Here is a 20,877-nt window from a genome sequence, read left to right as displayed (position 1 = left end):
GGTCATCTCTGTGATTCTAATAAAATTACTTCATAGCAATCATGTAGGGTTGTTTAGTGAGACGGCAAACTGTCGCATGGAAAGGGGAAGGAGAACCTGAATTAACAGATACGCTGGAGTCAAGGCACAAGGAAGGGGGGTTTGAAGAAGCAATCAGTTCACACCAGTCCTAAGACGTGAATGATCTGGTAAGTGTTCTCCATCTTTAATTTCTAGGTTATGAATTTCACAAAGCAGAATTGCTGCTATACGTCGTCGCTAAGTTAACTCCCGTCCCCCCTCCCCACTTTCCATCGCCACCCCACTACCAGATGTATCAGGTGAGTAGGGCTCAATTCGAATTAAATGTGTCACCTGGGGCAACTCCTCACTACGCAGGGCCTCAGTTTCTTCGCCTGTAAAGTGAGACACCCGAATCAACTCTGAAGTCCATTTCTGCTCAGAATTACTAAATAGGACAAGAAACCAGAAAGGAAACTCAAGAGAAACAAAAGTGAAAGTGCCCAAAGGAAATACAGTAGTAAACAAAAGCACAAAATTCTATATCTCACTGAAAAATGTGGCAGAGTTCCCAAATACTTTTTTCAGCAACCCGTGAACACGAGACTTGGGAGAGAATGAAATGCCTATCACGCCCTCTGAATGTGAATGAGATGAGTGTAACACGAATCCACCTTGCTCCATGCAACTGTCTTCTTAAACAATGACCCTGAACAACCATTTATTAAAATTTTCTTTCTAAATAAGTCAATCCGCGATGAAAGGTCCGTCCCCACGTAACAAACCCCACGGACCACCACACAAGGGTGTGTCCCGCTTTGGGAAGAGAGAGAAAAGGGGGTAGAGAGAGGAAGGAAGGATTCGAACCAATATTAGATTCTGCCTAGTGTGTTGCCACGCGGTTGTTATGCAGAACATCATGGAAGCAAACTATTTTAAAACTTGGGAAATACAGTAGCCTTTAAATTTGATCATTTCCTCCTTCACGGTGTTAGTGAGACTTCTCTGCACGTAACCCAGAACGGTACAACCGCCCGGGAGGGAGAGCGCGAGCTCTGGGGTGGACCGGCAAGTGAAGGCGGCCAGAGGAAGGGACAAGGCTGACAGCTTCGCAGAGCGTTGGTGGCGGGTGTGAGACCGGGACCCGCGACCGCCACGGCTACAAGGTTCGAGCTGGACCCTCCGGGGGCACAGGGCTCCCGAGGTGGGAGGATGCTCCCTGCCCACTGCGGGAGCCTCCCTCCTCTGAGCAGAGGAGGCAAGGGCGCGCAGTCGCGCGCGCGCGCACACACATCATTCCCCTGGAGTTGTGTCTTGTCTCTTTTGTTTTTCTCCCTTCCCGGTCATGAGACCCGGAAGTTTTTTTTTTTTTTTTAATCCTGTCTCTCTCTTTTCCAACCCCCACCCCCCCAATCTATCACATGGCAGAGATAGAATAAAAACAGAAAAATGGCGACGGTCACGTTGTGGCGAGCACGTTGTATCCTTGCTGCGTCATTAGATAATCCTCATGCAAATAGCTTGAAGAACAAAGGAAGGGGGGCCCGAGACCCCCGGGGGCGCAGGTGGGTGTGGGGGCGGCGTGCCGGGCGCGGGGGTGGCGGTGCGTGCGCCAAGCCGAGCGCCGGCGGGAGGCGTGCGGCCGCGCGGGGTTCCGTGCGCCGAGTGTCTACGTCCGTGTGCGCGCCCCTGCGGCGCGGTGGAGAGCTGGCCGGGCCGCTCCTGGCCGGGTCTCGCGGCGCCAGAGCCCGCCACCCGCCCGCCCGGGGGCACGGGAAGCCGGGGGCCGGGTAGAGCTGTTCCGGCGAGGCCGGCCGCGACGCGCGCACACGCACACGCCGCCGCGGGGCTCGGCCGGCTCGGCGGCCGCGCGGGGGGCGGGCCGAGGGCGGGCCGGGCGGGGGCCGAGGGCGCGCCGCTGTCCGGCGCTGGGCGGCTGCCTGCAGCCGCCGCGGGGGACCGCACGCAGCTCGCCACCTCGGGGTGGGCGGCGGCGGGGCGCCGCGGCGGCGGCACTGAGCGAGCTGGGACCCCGCACTCTCGCACGGACTTGGAGGGTATTGCTGGGCTGGGTCTGTTGTGCTTGGGGTGTGTTTTTTTCCTGCGGGGTGGGGGTGGGGGTGACCTCGCCCATCGGCATTTGCGCGGTTTCCCTCTGGCCCTCGCTGGGGTGTCAGGAGCGACGCAGGTTGGACAAGGGCGCGGGGAGACCCCCGGTGCCCCGCTCAGGTCCCCTGGCGGGCCGGCGGCGCGGAGGGGCGGGGCGGGTATGTGTAAATGTTGCGCACTCGCTTTTCCCCCACCCCCGCCTGCTTCCAGGCAGCTGGCGTGGGTCCCTCGCCGTCCGGCGGCGACTGTAAATAGAGCCTGGATGTTGTTTACATGAAGGATCCGGCGGGAGGAGTCTGCGAGGAGGAGGCGGAGGAGGAGGAGGGAGGGAGGAGAGAGGAAGACCGGAGTCCCCGCGGCGGCGGCGGCGGCGGCGGTGGCGGTCCGGGGTGAGGGTGAGCCCTGCGCGGCGCGGGCACCGGGCGCTACCACGAGGCCGGGACGCTGGACCCTGGGGTAGGAGGGAGAATGGGCTCGGGGCGGGGAGACGGGGTCTGTCAGAGTGGCATTTTTAGCTTACAACCTGCCACGCAGATTCTCCGGAGCGATAGAGGAGGGGTTTGCGGGGAGGGCGGGGAAGATTGGATTTCTCTGCACGTTCATTCTCCTATCCCCAATCTTTTCCCGCTTCCTTTCGGGGCTCACCTGTTTATTTCCATCAGCCAGAGCTTTCAGTTTTTATTTAGACATGAGAGGCTGTTTCTTTTATTAGAAGCGTAATTGGGGAGGGGGGTGCGTGGCTGTAATTTATGCCGGTCCCGGTCGCTTTTCAAGAAGGGGGAGGGGACTTGGCGGAGACCGCCTGTTCCCGGCCGTAGCTAACCCCAGGGCTTCTCCCTGCCTTCCCGCGGCCAAGGAATCTTTTCCCTCACTCAGCTACCCGCAGGCCGGCTGCCACCTTCTTGGAGAAGGACCACACCTGTGTTTATTCCTCGCTTTGGAAGAGAGGTGAGCTGAGAAACCGGGAAATCCTGTGTTCCCCAAAGCTCTTAGCCAACCATCCCATCCCAGAATTGGCCAGAAAGTGCTGCTTTCACCTGCTGATTGCGCTGGGCACGCCCATCCCCCCACCCCGGCAAGTTGTGGTCTACAGATGTGTTGGGATTTTCTCTTGCCTCTGGACCTGCACCCCACCACCCGGCAACTAACTGCTGGGTTTAGATTGAGAGAGAAGTGATCCCCTTGGATTTAGTGTGCGTTCTGCATTCCCCAGTGGGTCTTCCAATGGAATCGTCTGCTCTTCCGCCACAGCCCCCTTTATTCTTCCACTAAGAGCTTAGTCCAGAATCTGGCCTAAGCAGCCAGTCGCTGGCTCTCTTTTTCTGGGCTCCACCCTGGCCCCTCTTGGTTCTCCAGAGCCAAGCACGCCTCCCAAGCAGAAGGCACACCCTGCCCTAAATCTCCTCCATTCCAAAAGGGAGGGGAAAACAGTGGAAGAGAAGGGAGCCAGGGGTCTTCCTTCTGTCCTGAGTATCCCCAACAGCATTTCCCTCTTCAAGCTTGCTGGATTTATAATCCCTTTTTTCTTCTTATCAGCTGCTCCCCCCCACCCTTTGACCCTAGTCCTATGATAGATACTTAGGGAGGTGCGGATGGGGGGGGTGGATTGTCACCCCTTTTTCCTGGTGCGAGGCATTTTCCTTCTCCTTGGTCTTTTCATTTTTGAGACGCTTAACAAGTAAAATATGTAAATATGTTTGCGTGCTTATTTGAACTTGTTTTCTTGCTGGCTAATGAATAGCTGGGACTCAAAAGGGAGGGAGGGGAAAGCGACGAGAGGTGCACATTCCCGCTGGTGTCCCCCACATGAACATCCCCAGAGTTGCAGGAGGAGACCCTTCTGTGAAAGCCAACAGTCTCCCTTCCATGACATCACCACCTAAGCCCTTCCAACTTTAGCTTCAGAACAGGAAGAAGGCTCAAAATAGAACTACCTTAGGAATCCAGCTCCTTTTAGAAGATCAACTTTTAAATCAGCTGCAGGAGGAACACTGAACTTTGACATGGGTAGAGAAAGCTGTAGTGTTTGTAGTAATTGGTTCTTTGGGGGAAGGGTATGGGGATACTTTCCACGTATATTCACGAAATGCTTTTCTCAAGGTCAGTTGGGTACCTAGACCGATGAATGATTAATCAGATGGTTCTAGATTCTTTATTGAATTATTCATGTGTTTCGGTATGTCAACAGTAACAAGTACTTTTCAGAATGAATTAAAGAGGGGCTCCTAGAATGTGCTCTAGAGAGTCTGCTAGAGATAGAGGAGGTTGTTGGTGGGGAGGGAGCTTTTGAAGGCGAGGAATCTGAGGATGCAGTGACAGCTGTTGTGAGTATGGAAGTTGAGAGGCTTACTATAAACAATGCCTGTAACTTTTGCAGGGTGACTAATATCCTGGACAAAGAATTAACGATGTCAGGATTTTCCACCTTTACCTCGAAAATTAACTCCATATCTTTGAATCATGATGTCTCCATTTTTTTCCCTGAATTCTCTGAGCAGAAAGAGTTGTTCAGTCTTTAGGAAGGGCTGCTTAATAAATGATCATCACTGAAGTATTAACGACCATAAGGATTAGAAGTAAGGCAGAAAATACTTGGCATAATTTGAGTACCTGGTGGGTGCTGTAGAATGACTTGCTGGGTGAAGGGTTCCGGTTTGAAAAAAAGTCCGGATGACAGGACTTTCTCTACCTGCATTAATGCAGTAGCCACTAGCCACGTGTGGCTGTCAAGCACCTGAAATCTGGGTAGGGTGATAAGTCGATTTTTAAATCAAAAATTGGTGTTCCATTCAGTTTTTGGAAAACTTCGTTGTGTTTGGAAACAAGTTGGATATGTGCATCTACTTTTTAAGCTGTAACTTTTATGAAATCTAAATTCAGATTGAGTATTTCTGATGAAGGTTTAGTGTTCGAGTTGACATGTGTTATAAGTGAATATGCTCTGGATTCCAAAGACTTAGTACAAAAAAAGTAAAATAGCTCACTAATGTTTATATCGATTACATGTTCCAATGAAGATATTTTGGGTATATTGTGTTAAATGAAATTTATGGTTAATGTCACTTTAACCTGTTTATTTTTTAGTTTTTTCAAAATGTGACTACTGGAATATCTAAAATTACATACATAGCTTGCTTTTTACTTCTCTGGGACACTGCTGGCCTGTAGCATTGCTCCTTTTTCTCCCTGGATTAATTTCAAAAGAGGTGACTGCGTGAAATACAGTTCCTTCATGTTTGTCAACCATTTACTTTCCCCTGTTATTTTCCATTTGGAGATTTGGGAGCACCAAGAGTTAACTATCACAGTATATGAGACTAATAGTGACTGCCCTGCAGATTTCTACGCAGGAGGCGTGCCCTGCGCAGGAAGGTCAATAAAGACTTCCCGGGTGCTGGAAGGGCTGGTAGGGGTGTCTTGGGAAAACTTAGCGATCCACATATCTGGCCAGAGCTGCTTTTGTAAAAGGTTCCCGGGCATGCCAAAATATATCAGAGAACAGTTCGTGGTACTGTAACAGTCATGACACCTGGTGGCATCTTAGTGATGCCACCCACCTTTGTTTATTTTCTCTTTCTTTGCATTCACTTTCTGCCCTCACTTCATAGCTCCATTGGTGGTAATTGGGCCCACAAGGTTCCTGACCCTTTTCCTCCAACAAAAAAGTATAATGTCGACCTGAATGGAGATGTTGCTATCTTTGGAGTTTGGTTTTATCTAATGAGATTCAGTAATGGCAGTGGAAGGGACTTGGGCCTTTAGTACTCTCCCCTCATTTTGTAGATGACAAACTGTCAAGTATCTTGCCGGTTGACATACAGAGAGAGGAATTAAGCATGTACGTTTGTTGATAAGCTATTTCGAGAATCCCTGGGAAATGAAGAAGTTTGTCAATGAATTAGGCAAGTATTTGTTGAGCTTGCACTCTATGGAAAGGACTGTGATGAATGTTGTGGAAGGACATGAAGACAGCAGTCTCTGACTTCAGGAACAATGCTGTTGATTTGAGGAAATCAGATGTAAATAGTACCAAAGTAAATCACAGTTTAAGATATAGCACTTCGTAATGAGTGCAGGACCTCTGTGTTACAAGTAGAAATGTGTTCCTTTTCCAGGTGTAGGAATAGAAGCTCTGAGAATGGTGGACTCTGCAGAAAAGAGGAGTGTGATTGTGTTTCCGGAACAGCCCAAGGCTCTAGAAGTAGAGGTCAGTGCACGTCTTTGGTATCGCCCCCTTTAGCTGTCCGTTAAGGGAATTTGAGAGGTAAGACCCAGCATTTCTAAATGGCAGTGCTGCCAGTAATGAGGAAATCATAGATTAATTGGAGACACCCAGGGTTTTTAGAGAGACTAGCTAGGGGTGGGTCATTTTGAAGTCAGCTGGTGTATTTTTGATTGGTTTTTCTAAACGGGTATGGTAACAGAGGTGAGACGGAATAAAAGTGACTTGTGAGCAGACAGAAATCCAAAATCTGGGGAAAAAAATTAAATCTCGAGCAAAATCCAACAGTGAAAGAAGTAGACAGTTGGACTACAAGTGTGTATTCTGAGTGCACATGTAAAGGGGAAAGGCCCATAGAATAGAATATTATATTCTATTAAGCATGAAGTGGGATGGTCCATTTATTTTAGATTTTTAGTCTCCTGGAGCCTTTTTGGACTAAAATCCCCACCAGTTCATTCCTCTTTCTGTCTCTGCATTATCGTATAGAGACCTTCTGTGTTAGGTTTTTTCTTCATGACCTGCTGAGGTTATGCAGCATGACTGTTTAGAGGCCAGTGCTTGGAATGGGTAAAACAATGTCACCCCCTCTGCAATTACTCCCAGTTAATGCTTCTCTGTGAGAATTGGGGCTGACTTGGCCAAGGCAGTCGTCCTTGGCTTTTCCTTGCCGTTTTAGCTGATTTATTTCTCCTAAGGAAAGCAAAAATTGTGTAACCCCCTTATTCCTGATTTCCTACTAATCTTGGCACAAGTTAGTTTTCGAACACTATTACCAGCAAAGCTTTGCCACGAAACGCAGGTATGCGTTTTCTGTATTTCTGACAAAGCAGTAGTTGACATTTAGCACTTTCTGTTGACAGTACATTTTTATAACATGACAGTTTGGTCAAAGGCGCACATTTTATAATGTCACTGAGTTGGATTGTGGTTTTCAAGTTGGGGCAGAAAAAAACATCACACTTTAGTAAAAGACCAGTGGATTGAAATTAACCTGTTTAAACTATTTTAATTTTAAAGTATTGTCAGATATTTTACATGCCAGCAGTTCATTTCATGGTTCCTCCAGTTATTTAATCTATAATCAGATACTTAAAAGTTCAGAATCACTGTATTTTCACTTTCGGTCTATTGATAAGAGAGACGTGACATGTTTTTTGTGTGTGCATTTGCACTCCACGAGGTCTAAAAGCACATTGTTAGTATACCAGTTTGCCAGTAGTACTCGGTTTTCTAGTTGATAATATTTGGTGCATGCATCACGAAGAAATTGTTCTTGTATCATTTTCATCATAGAAGAACTGAGTGTAAAATCAGGTTGATCTCTGGAGGAAAGCATTTTACGTCATTATCTTTTTCTTCCTGTCTCACTGTGCAGTATACTTCCGTACCGTAGCATTAGCACCTGCCATCATTCGTTTTAAAATGAAAATAAGTCAATTTTTTTAAGAAAAGTCTGCTGAAAAAGAAGTGTTTCTGATAGATTTCGTTTTTTAAATGCGCATTTATAAGAAATAATTTCCATGAAGAAAGAAAACATTTTAAGTGTTTACTAGTATTTATAAAATACAGTTCTGAAAACCCACATTTTTTTTCTTCCTTGAAACTGCTTTAGAGTTATTCTGAGAAAATCACAGAGTAATGGCAGTTTGCTTTTTGTTATTACTTGGCCTCTAGGCTCCCCGCCCTATCCCCCCACGCCCAGTTTAGGTAGAAAACGAAATGAGAGAAAAATAAGGAAGTAAAGGAAATACTCATTACTTTTTGTACCAAAAATCTTTAGTTGTCTGATTTTTGGTCATGGCTAATAGAGTGAATTTCAACTTTGTAGTACATTACAAACATTAAGTTCGGGTTTGTTGACTTCATATTTAGACATTCAGTTGCATTAGTACTCAGTCTTTGTGAAGAACAGTCTAATAACTACTAAGTATATCAGAGTTATTTATTTGTCCCCATACTTACTTACCCTCTAGCATCTCACAGTAAGTATTCCTCTTTTCCAAAACTGACAGAACTTGTGGCTGGGAATTGTTCGGTGGTAATCTTTTTATCCTTTTTGATGTATCAGCTATCTAAAATTTCATTCTCAAATAATCACAATATCTTTGTTCATGTAACAGATGTTTATAATTTGGGTAAAATGTGCGACTATTTCCAGGAACCTTAGGTTAAGGGATCCAATTTTTTTTTTAATCTTCATTGCCCTCTCGTGTTTCAACTCTGTATTACATCAGTTGGCTAAGACCTAAGCGATGACCTCTTTAACTGTTACATATTTTTGCACTTCAGAGAATGTTGTTTTAATTTGTATGTGGGTGGATTGTTTCACTGGATATTCCTTTTCTGAAGATGAGGTCAGTTTCATAGCGCATAAACTTAACAGTTGAGCTAGGCTCACTGTACTCTGCTATTTTCTGACCTGTGCTGATCTAAAGAATTGGTCGATCTCTCTGACTTATTTGAAGTAGAGAGCTAATATCTAATTTGCATATAATGAGTCTTTGAAACTGAGTAAATGCCTAATTGAAAACAGTTATTTTTCAAATATCTGTCAAGTTACACTCATATTGAAATAACTTGAGAACTTATGACTGACATGGAAAAAAAATGAGTGACTCATGGCTTTAATAAGTTGATTATTCTGAAGCCTGAATTCTAGTTTCAGAATCTTTTTGTCCTTTTTGTTAAAAGTACATCATCCCTGGGACTTCCCTGGTGGTCCAGTGGTAAAGAATCCGCCTTACAATGCAGGGGACAAGGGTTCGATCCCTGGTTGGGGAACTAAGATCCCACATGCTGCGGGGCAACTAAGCCCGCGCGCACCACAACTACGGAGCTTGCGTGCCTCAACTAGAGCCTGCGTGCTGCAAACTACAGAGCTCACGCGCTGTGGAACCCACGCACCACAACCTGAGAAGAGAAAATCCTCATGCCACAACTAGAGAGAAGCCTGTACACCACAAGGAAGAGCCTGTGAGCCGCAATGAAAGATCCTACGTGCCTCAACGAAGATCCACGTGCCTACCAAGACCCAACACAGCGAGAGAGAAAAATAAATAAATCTTAAAAAAAAAAATGTCCATCATCCTTGAAGATGACTTCAGGGTACATCTCAAAGGTACAGATAATTTTAAAGCAAGTGATGTGTATGTGTTGATTTTTTAAAAGGCATTCCAAAGGTTGTTAACGATCCTTCATCCTAACTGTAAAATTGACATAACTTTAGTGAAAACACCTCACAGGTGTGATAAATATGTAATCATCATTAGTGTCATCAATTTGAGTATATTCCTAGCACTCAGAGCAAGAACAATAAAAGTCATTCTTTTTGCTAGTTTTTCTTAAATCATAAAACTCCCACAAGCTTCTGCTTCATGATCTGAGATGCTGAGAAAACTAAAAATTTTAAGCAAAAAGTAGATGTTTTCAGAAACTTTGTTTGCATAAATTGTGTAAACTGAATATTCCCTTGATGGAGTTGAATGGCTAGGTTGGGGTAGAGAAAAACACTAGGTTCAGTCATTTGACATGGATTTGAACTCAGGTTCAATATAACTTAGTGGTATGATCAGGTAAATCACCTAACCTCCCTTAGATTTTTATTTTCTTTCTGTAAAATGGGCTGATGATACCTAACATATTCCAGAATCCTTTTGTGATGAATTAATGAGTAATTCATTGATAACCTCATAGGGGTTCTTGTGAAAACTAAAGCAGAAAGCCATAGAAAATTACTGAATGTTAGGCAGATATGAAGTATTCTTGCCATGTTTGATCACGAGCACTTTGAGGATAGGGACCAGGTCTTATTTATCTTCATTTCCTGGACATCTAGAAGAGGTCTTGGAATATAGTAGACCCTAAGTAAATATTTATTGCATGAATGATTGAGGTCAGGGAGATGGAATCAGCAAATCCGTGCACCGAAGAGGTAACGCTGTGAAGTAGAGCTGGAAAGCATATGTGATGTATTCGTGGTTGCTCATCAATATGTATAAATCATATGTTCAGCTTTTGTCTTAATATAATTCAACCAGGCGTTTTACTATTTCAGCCTCACTAATTGTTGGGCTGTGACACTACTTTTTCTTCTGCTTCCCCAAATCTCGAACCGGAAGGGGATCTTGTAGTCTTCCACTTCCAGGGGAGCCTTCAGAGGGAGTCATGCAGCCACCCGGAAAGGATGCTGCCAGCCGACACAGTGACTGACAGGCTGCCCTGGCTCAGTTATCACAGTGCTGATGCTGTCCATTCTAAAGGTACAGTACTGTGATAACTGAAGGATGGCAGCCATCTTGCCTTCCATCAGAGGAGCTCTGTCGTGCCTGGGAAGGAAGACAGAAGATGAAAGAGACATGTGAAACAGTGGCAGGGACCCAGAAACCCTCTTACCCTGTTCCTGTATTGTGCTTTCCCTAGAGCACAGGGAATGTTATTCCATCTGTCTTTGCCCTGTTTTGTGATATGCGACTAAAGAGGAGTTGGGTAGTTGTTTGCCTTGTTGTACTGAGCAGACATGTTATTAAGATCTTTTGGGACTTTTAAGAGACTGATTTGGGATAAGTGCGATGTGTGGATTAGTATCTCTGGAGTGGCATTCAGAGACATTTGTGCCACTTTTGTAAACATAAAAAGTAACCTGATTAAAATATCTTGATGCTTGTCAATATTAGACGTTCAGAATGAAATTCAACTTAAACAGGGAGAAAAAAGCCCTGCGTGTTGAACAGTATTCATATTATCGTGCGAATAAAATTACGTCTTTGTGTTTAAGAGTGGATAGAGACATGTCATGTTTCTTTCCGTAACAAAATTTAGAGGTCCCATTTCCTGTCAACAGGAAATCCTGGGCTCAGTCTGGGGCGTGAGCTCCAGAGGGCCTGCCTAGGCCTGGAGGTCCTTGGCGCTTTGGGGCAGTTCGTAGATGTAAGGGGTTTCCAGTGGGTTAAGTGAGACGTGATGCAAGCAAAATATGATGGGGTTTTTCAACTGCTTTGTTTAAAACACACATACACACGATGTGTGTTTGGTTGGTGTATTCATTGTATTCTTCAGTTTAGGTACGTGAGAATGGGAGGACTGGAATTAAACTCAGGAATATCACGTGATCCAGCATTTCCACTTCTGGTTATATACCCAAGTGAATGGAGTCAGATATTTTTGCACCCGTGTTCACAGCAGCATCATTCACGATAGCCAAAAGGTAGAAGCAACCCAGGTGTCCATCGATGAATGTGGATAAAGTGTTTATACGTACCACAGAATATTACTCAGCATTATTAAGGGAGAAAATTCTGACACATGTTACGACACGGATGAACCTTGACGATAGCTAAGTGAAACGAGCCAGGCATAAAACAGTGTATGAGTCGTCTTATATGAGATTCCTACAGCAGTCAGAGTCATAGAGCCAGAGGAATGGTGGTTGCCCAGCACTGCAGGAAGGGGGAAATGGGAAATTCACGTTTAGCAGAGTGACTGGGAAGATGAAAAATTTCTGGAGTAGGATGATGATGGTTGCACAATGTGAATGTACTTAATACTACAGAACTGTACACTTAAAAATGGCTAAAATGGTAAATTTTATGTCTATTTTACCACCACCAAAACCAAAAAAATAAAAAGGGCAAGGTAATAGCACTGTTGCAGGATTGAATTGATTGCTCTCTTCTTTAGACAGTCTTCAGTGTGAAGATAATTGCTGTTTCAAATAAGCAATTAAAATGTAATTCCCGGGCTTCCCTGGTGGTGCAGTGGTTGAGAGTCCGCCTGCCGATGCGGGGGACGCGGGTTCGTGCCCCGGTCCGGGAGGATCCCACATGCCGCGGAGCGGCTGTGCCCGTGAGCCATGGCCGCTGAGCCTGCGCGTCCGGAGCCTGTGCTCCGCAACGGGAGAGGCCACAGCAGTGAGAGGCCCGCGTATCACAAAAAAAAAAAAAAAAATGTAATTCCCATGTCTTTATGCATTTAAAGTTCTCTAATCAGTAGACTGTTAGACATATGTCCAGAGTTTCTCACATAGCATAGCTTTAAAATTTTGTAAAATATAAAGAAAACTAAGTATAATAACAATGAAAGTACTAAAAGTAGAGTGAAGAAAACGCCTCAACAGGAAGGCAGATGATGGGGCATCTCGTGCCGGCTTTATGCCTTTTCTGGTGACATTGGGCAACTCAGTGGACCTTTCCATGCTCTAGTTGCGTCATTTGCCTGCCTCTTTGGAGCAGTGGTAAAGATGAAATTTTGTGTGTGTGTGTATCGTATGCGTAACGTGTGTGTGTGTGTGTGTGTGTGTGTGTGTGTGTGTATGTATATGTATATATGACCATTTTGATGACCAAAGCAACATTCAAGTGGCATATTATTTCTTTTTCTCAAAATGTAGAAATACAATGTCTGAAAAGATTTTAAAATAACTTTTAATATTTTAAAATAAACTTTTAATAAACATCCTAACTGGACTTGTCACTCAACTATTCCCAGCCTCATTAAAAGGAGTATTCTGTAGCTTGCTCTTCATCACAAAAGGTTTTTTTTCTATTATTATATGGGTAAATTTGAAAATAAGTAAAAGCATAGAGACTAGAAATAGACAGCAATAACCTTCTCTAAGGGATCGCATGTTTTATTAGCCCTGAGTAAAAGGCATCATTTGTGGATTGTATCTACTTTATCACAAAGCTCTCACTTGGACTCATGCTCTGGAAATCAGATTTTGGTGGTAGGAATGGCCCCCACCAGATCCCATGCAGTGTTCTACCTTGATCATATCACACAGAGTTGGAGCAGAAAGTGAGCTCTGATCCCTGCCGTGCCAATTTCAAATATTTTGCTATGCCTTGTATGTTCTGAGCTTCCCTGAATAACCAACCAACTATAAATATGCCACGAATTTGTCTGTACCGTTACTAAACTGACTTGTTTCTTCCAAATCAATTGCTTTTTGAGACAAGAAGATTCTTATGTTTCTGTGCTTCATGTAGAGGATTTTTTCCCCTAAAAATTGCTTCCTTAAAACTGTACATTTATATTCACAATTTATCCTCGCCGAACAGTTCATTTTCACCATTACCTGTTAAGAATCTTTTGCTTAAGTTAAGTTAAGAATCATGCTTAAGTTCTTCATTAAGCATGAACAAGAGTAAGGGAGGCACCAAAAAACCACTTTGTTTTTTCCTTCTATATCCAAACCATGATTATGAAGATTCCCATTGGAAGGGAATGCCAGGTACCAGAGGGTGTGCCTGGAATATTCTCAGCTGGAGTTCCTTATATTGGTTGAAAGGGTTTTGTGTTGTAATGTGTGCCCCTAATGTAATAGATGTTGAAACAATTCACATAATTGACATGGAGTAAAGTAAGTTGATTATGTCTTGCTTTATGCATTTGGACTATTACTGTACTTTTATTTTTCATGAGATTATGAGGAGATGGATAGTTCTGTTAAAAAGTGGGAAGACAGAGACGACAGTTCCAATGTAGTGGGAAATTCATTTTCATTTTTTTGCCACTGTCTTTGTAAATGAAATTCCAGACATATTATTCAGACTGCAATTGCTTGATTTTTTTTTTTTTTTCACTTTGAAAATGAGTATCTTTGGACCAGGGATATCTTAGGGTCAGTGGGCGTAGCTGCCCAGAGCAATTTGCAGAGAAGACTTTTGAGGCCACATCTGGGTTCCACAGAAAGGAGTGCTATAACCACCTTTCCATGTCTCCCTGTGGTCAACTCTCAGTGTCTGTCATTGGCATCAGATTGTGATGCAGGGGTACATTGCTGACCCCTTTCCAGGTACTATAATTTTAGTATAGAGCTTTAGATCCTCTGGGAAGGCAGACATTCTCAAAAGTTATATTGATAGACTAGAATTCTGGGAAGCTATGTCATTGAGAATCTAGACACCCTTTTTTATGGGGAGGGCAGCACGGGCTTCTAATTAAAATGTCTACCAGTATAATGTGTAGAATTATGCCTAGACATAAATCTTCGCGGTTTTATTATCATTCACTGATTTCTGTAAAATTATTCTAATACTATTCTAATACCGTAAAATTTGCCACACTTTAGTAAATGCATTTTGGGCAATCTTACATAGTTTATTTATGTAGAATTTTGTGTACATAATTGGGTCTAGTGGCTAGAAGAGGACTTCCTTCCCCCCCCCCACTCCTTTTTTTTAAGTTGTCAGGATTATTTGCTTGAAATGAGTTAGTATTTGTTGAGTGCACGTGTACCAAGACTCTTGTTTCATCCTAATTCAAATCTTTGACGAAGCGTTCTCCACACTTCATAACTGAAGAACCTGAGGAAGCTCACAGAGTCTTCAAGACACAGCTAGTAAGTGGTAGAGGAAGGAGATAAGTCTAGAACAGAAAAAGTATGAGAAGTTAATGTAAATTAATTCTGCTTTGCTTTTGAATGTAGATTAGTAGATGAGGCTTTGAAGAGGAATTAGACCCAGCATATGTCACAGTGCTTTGAAACTTACACGGCACCTTCCCCCATCCACCATGGCTGCTTTCTGCCATCTTAGCTGTACACTATAATTGCCTTTTTGTTTTTTTGGCCACACCAAGTGGCTTGTGGGATCTTAGTTCCCTGACCAGGGATTGAACCTGGTCCTCAGCAGTGAAAGTGTGGAGTCCTAACCACTGGATCGCCAGGGAATTCCCTATAATTGCCTTTTTAAAATGAAAATCTGATCATGGCACAATTTTGTTTTAAAACCCTCTGATGGCTTCTTTGATCCTCTTGGGATTAAGACTACTGTCCTTAACATGCTCCATGATTGTAAAGATTCCCATTGGAAGGGAATGCCAGGTATGAGAGTGTGTGCCTGGAACATTCTCAGCTGGAGCTCCTTATGTTTAAATTGGTTCCCAGCCACCTCTTTGGTCCCATGTCTCGTACCCAGTTGACCAGCCCATCCTTTGTCCAGGGAGTCAAGCTTCTTTCCCCCTCCGGTGCATTTCCTTATGCCTGAGGCATCCTTGCCATTCACTTCTCTTATCCTTCACTTTTCTTATCCGTCTCTGATTAAATATTAAATATTAATTCCTCAGAGAACCCTTTCCTGACAGTCTCAACTGTGTCCAGTCCCATGGCACTCTGCTTTTCTTTCAATGTACTTACCACAACTGAACTACGTAAACGTACGTGTTTGGGGTGTGTGTGTTTAATGTCTCATTAGATTGTGAGTTCCTTGAGGGCAGGAACCATGGCTCTATCCATTGCTATGTTCACAGTGCCTGGCACAGAATCTGCCATGTGGCTCACAGTAGAAATCTAACGTGGTATGAGATGCTGAGTGGAGTCTTTCCTGTTTTCTAAGAACGGGTGAGAAGAGTCCACAGCTAAAAAGGTGTTTAAAATCCCCACTCTTCTTTGATCAGAGAACTTCAGCTCTGTGGCCAGCATTTTCCTGCAAAGCGTCTTCAAAATGTGCCATTCAGCAGAACCAACTCTCAGATGACCCTTATCGCTCAGATGACCCTTATCGCTCACACCCATCCCCGTAAAAGAGGGCTGGGAGCGGGAGAGAACCTTCCTCAGAGAGCAGCGTTCCACTTGGAGCTCATCTTTTGTCTGGAACTTGGTGAGCTGCTAGCTATCCCAGTAGGAGCTCCCCACGACCAGACTCTGCAAAGCTAAGAGAAGGAATGGGGAGAGGGAGGAAAGGAGAGATGCTGAGTTGGTTGGGACAAGGATGTGAGTTTCTTGGACACTATGGTCAATGGAAGGGAATCTATAGAAGGTGGCTTGGCACTTAAGCCTTGTGGCTAATGCCTCGCGGGAGAGCAGCTGCCACAACCCATGAGTGGAGCCCAGGAGTGAGCCAGGGTAGGGATGGTATCCCAAAAGACAAGCCTCTGGCCAGTCAGAAAACTCACCCCCACCAAGGTGGGATGGCTCACGTGGGAACCCTCTGTGGAACTGATGAAGAGGAGAGCCCCGTTTGATGCAGAGGTTTTTTTGAAAGATGTCATTTCAGCAGAACTAGCTCTCAGACTCACTGTCGGTGGTCATGAAAGGAACCAGCCAAGAAAGTAGTAAGCTCTGGGAGAAGAGGAGAGGCGGGTGTGAGGGAGAGACCACATCACTCCTCCACCCCAGCCCCTGGAGCCTCGGGCCTGGCCTCAGCTGGAGAGAAGTACAGAGCTTTGTAATGAAGATGGGATTAAAATCCTCATCAAAGTGAAACGCTTGGCAACTCGACTGGGTTAGAGGTCAATTTGAGGCCCTTACTACTCAAGAGGAAAGGGGAGCACAAAAGAAGCTACTGGACATAAAATAGTTTCATGTTTTACTCTTCACTGAGTTGAAAGTCAAAACAGTTAAAATTATTCGTTAAAAGGATGAAAGGACTATAAAATATCCCTTCAGGGGCTTCCTTGGTGGCTCAGTGGTTAAGAATCCGCCTGCCAACGCAGGGGACACGGGTTCGAGCCCTGGTCTGGGGAGATCCCGCATGCCGTGGAGCAGCTAAGCCCGTGCGCCACAACTACTGAGCCTGCGCTCTAGAGTCCACGAACCACCACTACTGAGCTCACGTGCCACAACTACTGAAGCCTGCGTGCCTAGAGCCCGTGCTCTGCAACAAGAGAAGCCACCGCAATGAGAAGCCTGCTCACCGCCCCCAAGAGTAGCCCCCACTCGCCACAACTAGAGAAAGTGCGCGCGCAGCAACAAAGACCCAATGCAGCCAAAAATAAAATAAATAAATTAATTTTAAAAATATATCCCTTCAGGTAAAAGTTTGCATGTCCGTGTATCTTCCCCTAGTTAAGTCCCCTCACCCGCTGCTTCTAACGTGTGAAGGAGTTGAAATGCCAATTCAGTCCTAACACTTCCAGCAGCCTGTTACCTCCCACTACTGTCCCCTCTCCCTTGTCCAGAAAGCAGAAGGCAATTTAGTGAGAAAGTAGAAACCAGTAAGGACATTTCCCCGTAACCCAACTCCTGGCACATTTGCCTGAAGGCACCGTGCATGAGGCTAGATGGGAGTTATTCAGGGTTACCTGTAGGTAATCATCCAGTGGTTTGAATTCCACATCTTTGACCGTTCTTCTTTGTCACTAATAGACTCATTAAGAATATCTCAATGCAGAACCAGGAGGCTTAAAAAACAAACTTGTAGATGAACCTGGCCTTAACAATGTCAGTCCTAAGAACCTGCTGTATATAGCACAGGGAACTCTACTCAATACTCTGTAATGACCTATACGGGAAAAGAACCTTAAAAAAACAAAAGATTCACTGGTAACTGATTCACTTTGCTGTACCCTTGAAACTAACACAACATTGTAAATCAACTATACTCCAATAAAAATTAAAAGCAAAACAATGTCAGTCCTTACTAGACATCAAATTGTGGATGACTGACAGGGACCTACTTCCTAGTCGTTAGCCCCATCGGTACACTATAGAGAATGGGAACCCAAGAGCTCATTTGCTCCAGCATTTTTCACACTGTGGGTTTGAAATCGATTAAATATGTCTTGACCAGCACTTAAAAAAATAAGACAAGATAGAAAATATCAGAGTGCATAGCATGTGGTAAGGTAATATTACTTCATGAAACTTTGCAGTTGCCCCCTTGAGTGTATGTGAGTGTGTACTGGGACACAAATGTTTTTTTTATTTTTCACTTCGGGTTTCAGTTCAGTTCATAAGTTATTGATCTAGATGTTAGATTCTAGATCATCTCATTATGTATTGCAGATTTTGGAAACTAAAGCCCACAACAGTGAAGACACTCGTCCACGGTCGGTAGGAAGAGTAGGAACTCAGACCTGCATCTCAGTCTCTTAGTTAATGTTTCCCCTTCTTCTCACCAGCCCAGAGAGAATAGCAATAGTAACAGCTAATATTCAGTGAGTAATTACTATGTGCCAGCCGCTGCACTAAACACATCATCTTATTTCATAGGAAAAGGGGGTTGTTTGGCTTTGTGTTTTGTTTCAAGTAAATGTTAACGGCTGAACAGCGACTTAGTGCTGTAAGCTGTGGCTAGAACAGATACAGAAGCTGTGAGTAAACATTTAAAGTTTTTATAGCAATTTGACACAGTAATTTTATGTCTGTTGACTCTAGTAATAAAAACATTGGCTTGCATTTTATGTCTTTAATAAACACTTTTCTAGCAATTCATTTTCATTGTAGTTTATAAAAATATCGGTCCATGATGGACTAGGAATAAGAACAAACTGGTTCTTCTCCACAGATAGTTTGAGAAGCACTGACTTCGACCCAGCAAGGCCAACACCTTTGTCCCTTGAGGCCTCTGTAGTCCTTTTGAAGTGCCAGGTTGTCATAGATACCCCTGGAAGAGGCAGATTGCTGGATGCAAGCCCCCTAGCAGCAGAGAAGGGGTTACTGTGTTATCTAGAGCCAATGAGGGACAGCTGCCCTTGTCTTGGGAATGACTAGTGGAAAAGGCACTGACGCCAATAAATATTCCAAAGCTTTCATTTACTTCGGAACTCGAGGAAGTGGGACTGATGGGGATGCTTTCCCTCTCTGGGAAAGCAGAAAGAGCTCCTTCTTTGTAAAGTTGCCCCATGAGAAAAATTTCAACACAGAACAAATTAAATTCTCATTTCCCAAGACTCTCAGTCAGAGTGGTAAGAGCAGAGGGATGATGCTACAGAGGTCTTTGGAAAAATAAGGCTCCATTAAAGGGAGCCTGTGGATGTCCTTGACATGCAGGCTCTGTAGAGGGAAGCACACTTCATAAATCCTGCGGGACTGCTTTTTGGCTGAATCCTAAGATTTGTACGAAGAACTGTTTTGAGTGAATCATTGTGTCTTTGCATCTTCTGGAATTCTGAAGACTGCGGCCAAGGAGTTAGCAAGGCTGAGCACTGGACTGAGCATTTAATCAGTTGAATGCTTCCTTATGTTTTTTTTCCTGGTTTGTTCTCATAACAAGTGACCTTCGTCCAACTCCTAGCAACACATGATTGTGGAATGTTCCCTCCTGAGGAATACTGCCTTGTTTTTTCATTCTGAACACACTGAAAATCTCTGAAAATTCAGATGACCTTGTTTGGACAATGATAATAATGTAAGCTAACTGTACGTGCTGTGTGCCCAGTGTTTTACATCTCTATTATATTTTACGTACGTATTTACTTAGTGTTTACATACTAAGTGTCCCAACAGCCCTGGTCAAATGGGGGCACAGGGGAACTAAGGCTTAGAAAAATTAGGTCACTTACCTGATGTAATTTGGTTCAGTCCTCAGCTTCTGCATTTCTATATTTCCTGCAGATTCATATCAACATCCTTGCACAAGTGAGACAATGCCAGAACTCCAAAGTCATGACATTTTCGTTGATTCCTTCTACCTGAAAACAGTATCGGGGCCCGCTTCCTTGTGGTTTTGATTTTGAATACACACCACCTATTGAATAATTCAGGAGTGGAATGATGCATATATAATTGTAGGTCCTGCAAACTCAGAAGTGCCCATGGTAATAATAGCTAGCATTGATTGAAGACGTTCTGCATAACCTGTCCATGCAGTAGTTTTTACCTGCATTCTGTTACTTAATCTTTCCACACCACCTCCTCCTTATCCCTATTTCTGCTTTCTTTTTCTTTTTTTTTTTTTTTTTTTTTTTTGCGGTACGCGGGCCTCTCACTGTTGTGGCCTCTCCCGTTGCGGAGCACAGGCTCCGGACGCGCGGGCTCAGCGGCCGTGGCTCACGGGCCCAGCTGCTCCGCGGCATGTGGGATCTTCCCGGACCGGGGCACGAACCCGCGTTCCCCGCATCGGCAGGCGGACTCTCAACCACTGTGCCACTAGGGAAGCCCCAAAATTTTTATTTAAAAAAAATTTTTATTTTATATTGGAGAATAGTTGATTAACAATTTTTTTTTCTAATAACGTTTTTTTCCTTCCCCTGTGCCTCGCTGCTTGTGGGATCTTAATTCCCTGACCAGGGATCAAACCCTGCATTGGAAGCACAGAGTCCTAACCACGGGACTGCCAGGGAAGTCTTTCTGCTTTATTTTCTTACAGCACTTTTACATGGTCTGTTCACACTAGCATACTTCAATTTACTTAACTGTATCTATTACTCCCTCTCCCCCACTAGAATGTAAGCTCCATGAGGGCTGTGTGTCTTTTTAGCTCAATGATAGAAGTCCCCAGCACGTAAAACCCGGTCTGGTACATAATAGGTGCTCAAATATTTGTTGAGTGAATGAATGAACCGTCTCTGTAGGTAAATATCACTGTCATCACAAACTGAGGTTTGTGGTATTAAATAATGCGCTTAAATGGGAAGCAGTTACTCCTTTTTACTTCAAAATCAGTTTTGAAATGTGAGTGATGATAGCTTCCTTTCTCTGCTACATTGCTGGAATGAAAATCTTAACACACAAAAGAAGAGGTTGCTTTGACACTTTAGATACCCTCCTTAGAGCAGATAAGCAGTGTGTATGCGTTAAATACGTATATTGGGCCTCTCATCTGCAGTAGTAACAATAGCAAGTATTAAGGTAAATAAGATATCTTTTTCTTCTATCCTGTTGG

The 20,877-nt window shown here is 44.2% G+C and overlaps 1 protein-coding gene across 16 annotated transcripts in view; it reads left to right on the top strand.

Moving 5' to 3' along the window:
* Positions 1-1,318: 1,318 nt before the first annotated feature.
* The window catches only part of LOC137218824 (uncharacterized), a 69,047-nt gene continuing 49,488 nt past the window's right edge, over positions 1,319-20,877 (top strand). For 2 of the 16 annotated variants that reach the window (XR_010940871.1, XR_010940875.1), the window contains exons 1-5: positions 1,406-1,565; positions 2,389-2,565; positions 2,986-3,057; positions 6,225-6,316; positions 9,026-9,452. Coding sequence is in view for 11 of the 16 variants with exons in the window: in XM_067726432.1 (XP_067582533.1) it covers positions 1,450-1,565; positions 2,389-2,565; positions 2,986-3,057; positions 6,225-6,316; positions 15,728-15,807 (537 nt within the window). In the remaining 5 variants the exon portion in view is untranslated. Of the gene's footprint in view, positions 1,566-2,388; positions 2,566-2,985; positions 3,058-6,224; positions 6,317-9,025; positions 9,453-10,388; positions 11,108-15,727; positions 20,874-20,877 lie in introns of those variants that run through there. The other 14 variants (XM_067726437.1, XM_067726438.1, XM_067726431.1 and 11 more) reach the window with 12 other exon arrangements.

Source organism: Pseudorca crassidens, chromosome 2, assembly GCF_039906515.1.
Source record: "Pseudorca crassidens isolate mPseCra1 chromosome 2, mPseCra1.hap1, whole genome shotgun sequence".
Classification (NCBI taxonomy): domain Eukaryota; kingdom Metazoa; phylum Chordata; class Mammalia; order Artiodactyla; family Delphinidae; genus Pseudorca; species Pseudorca crassidens.
The sequence above is the reverse complement of the archived record's forward strand: the minus strand, read 5'-3'. Positions and strand labels throughout refer to the sequence as shown.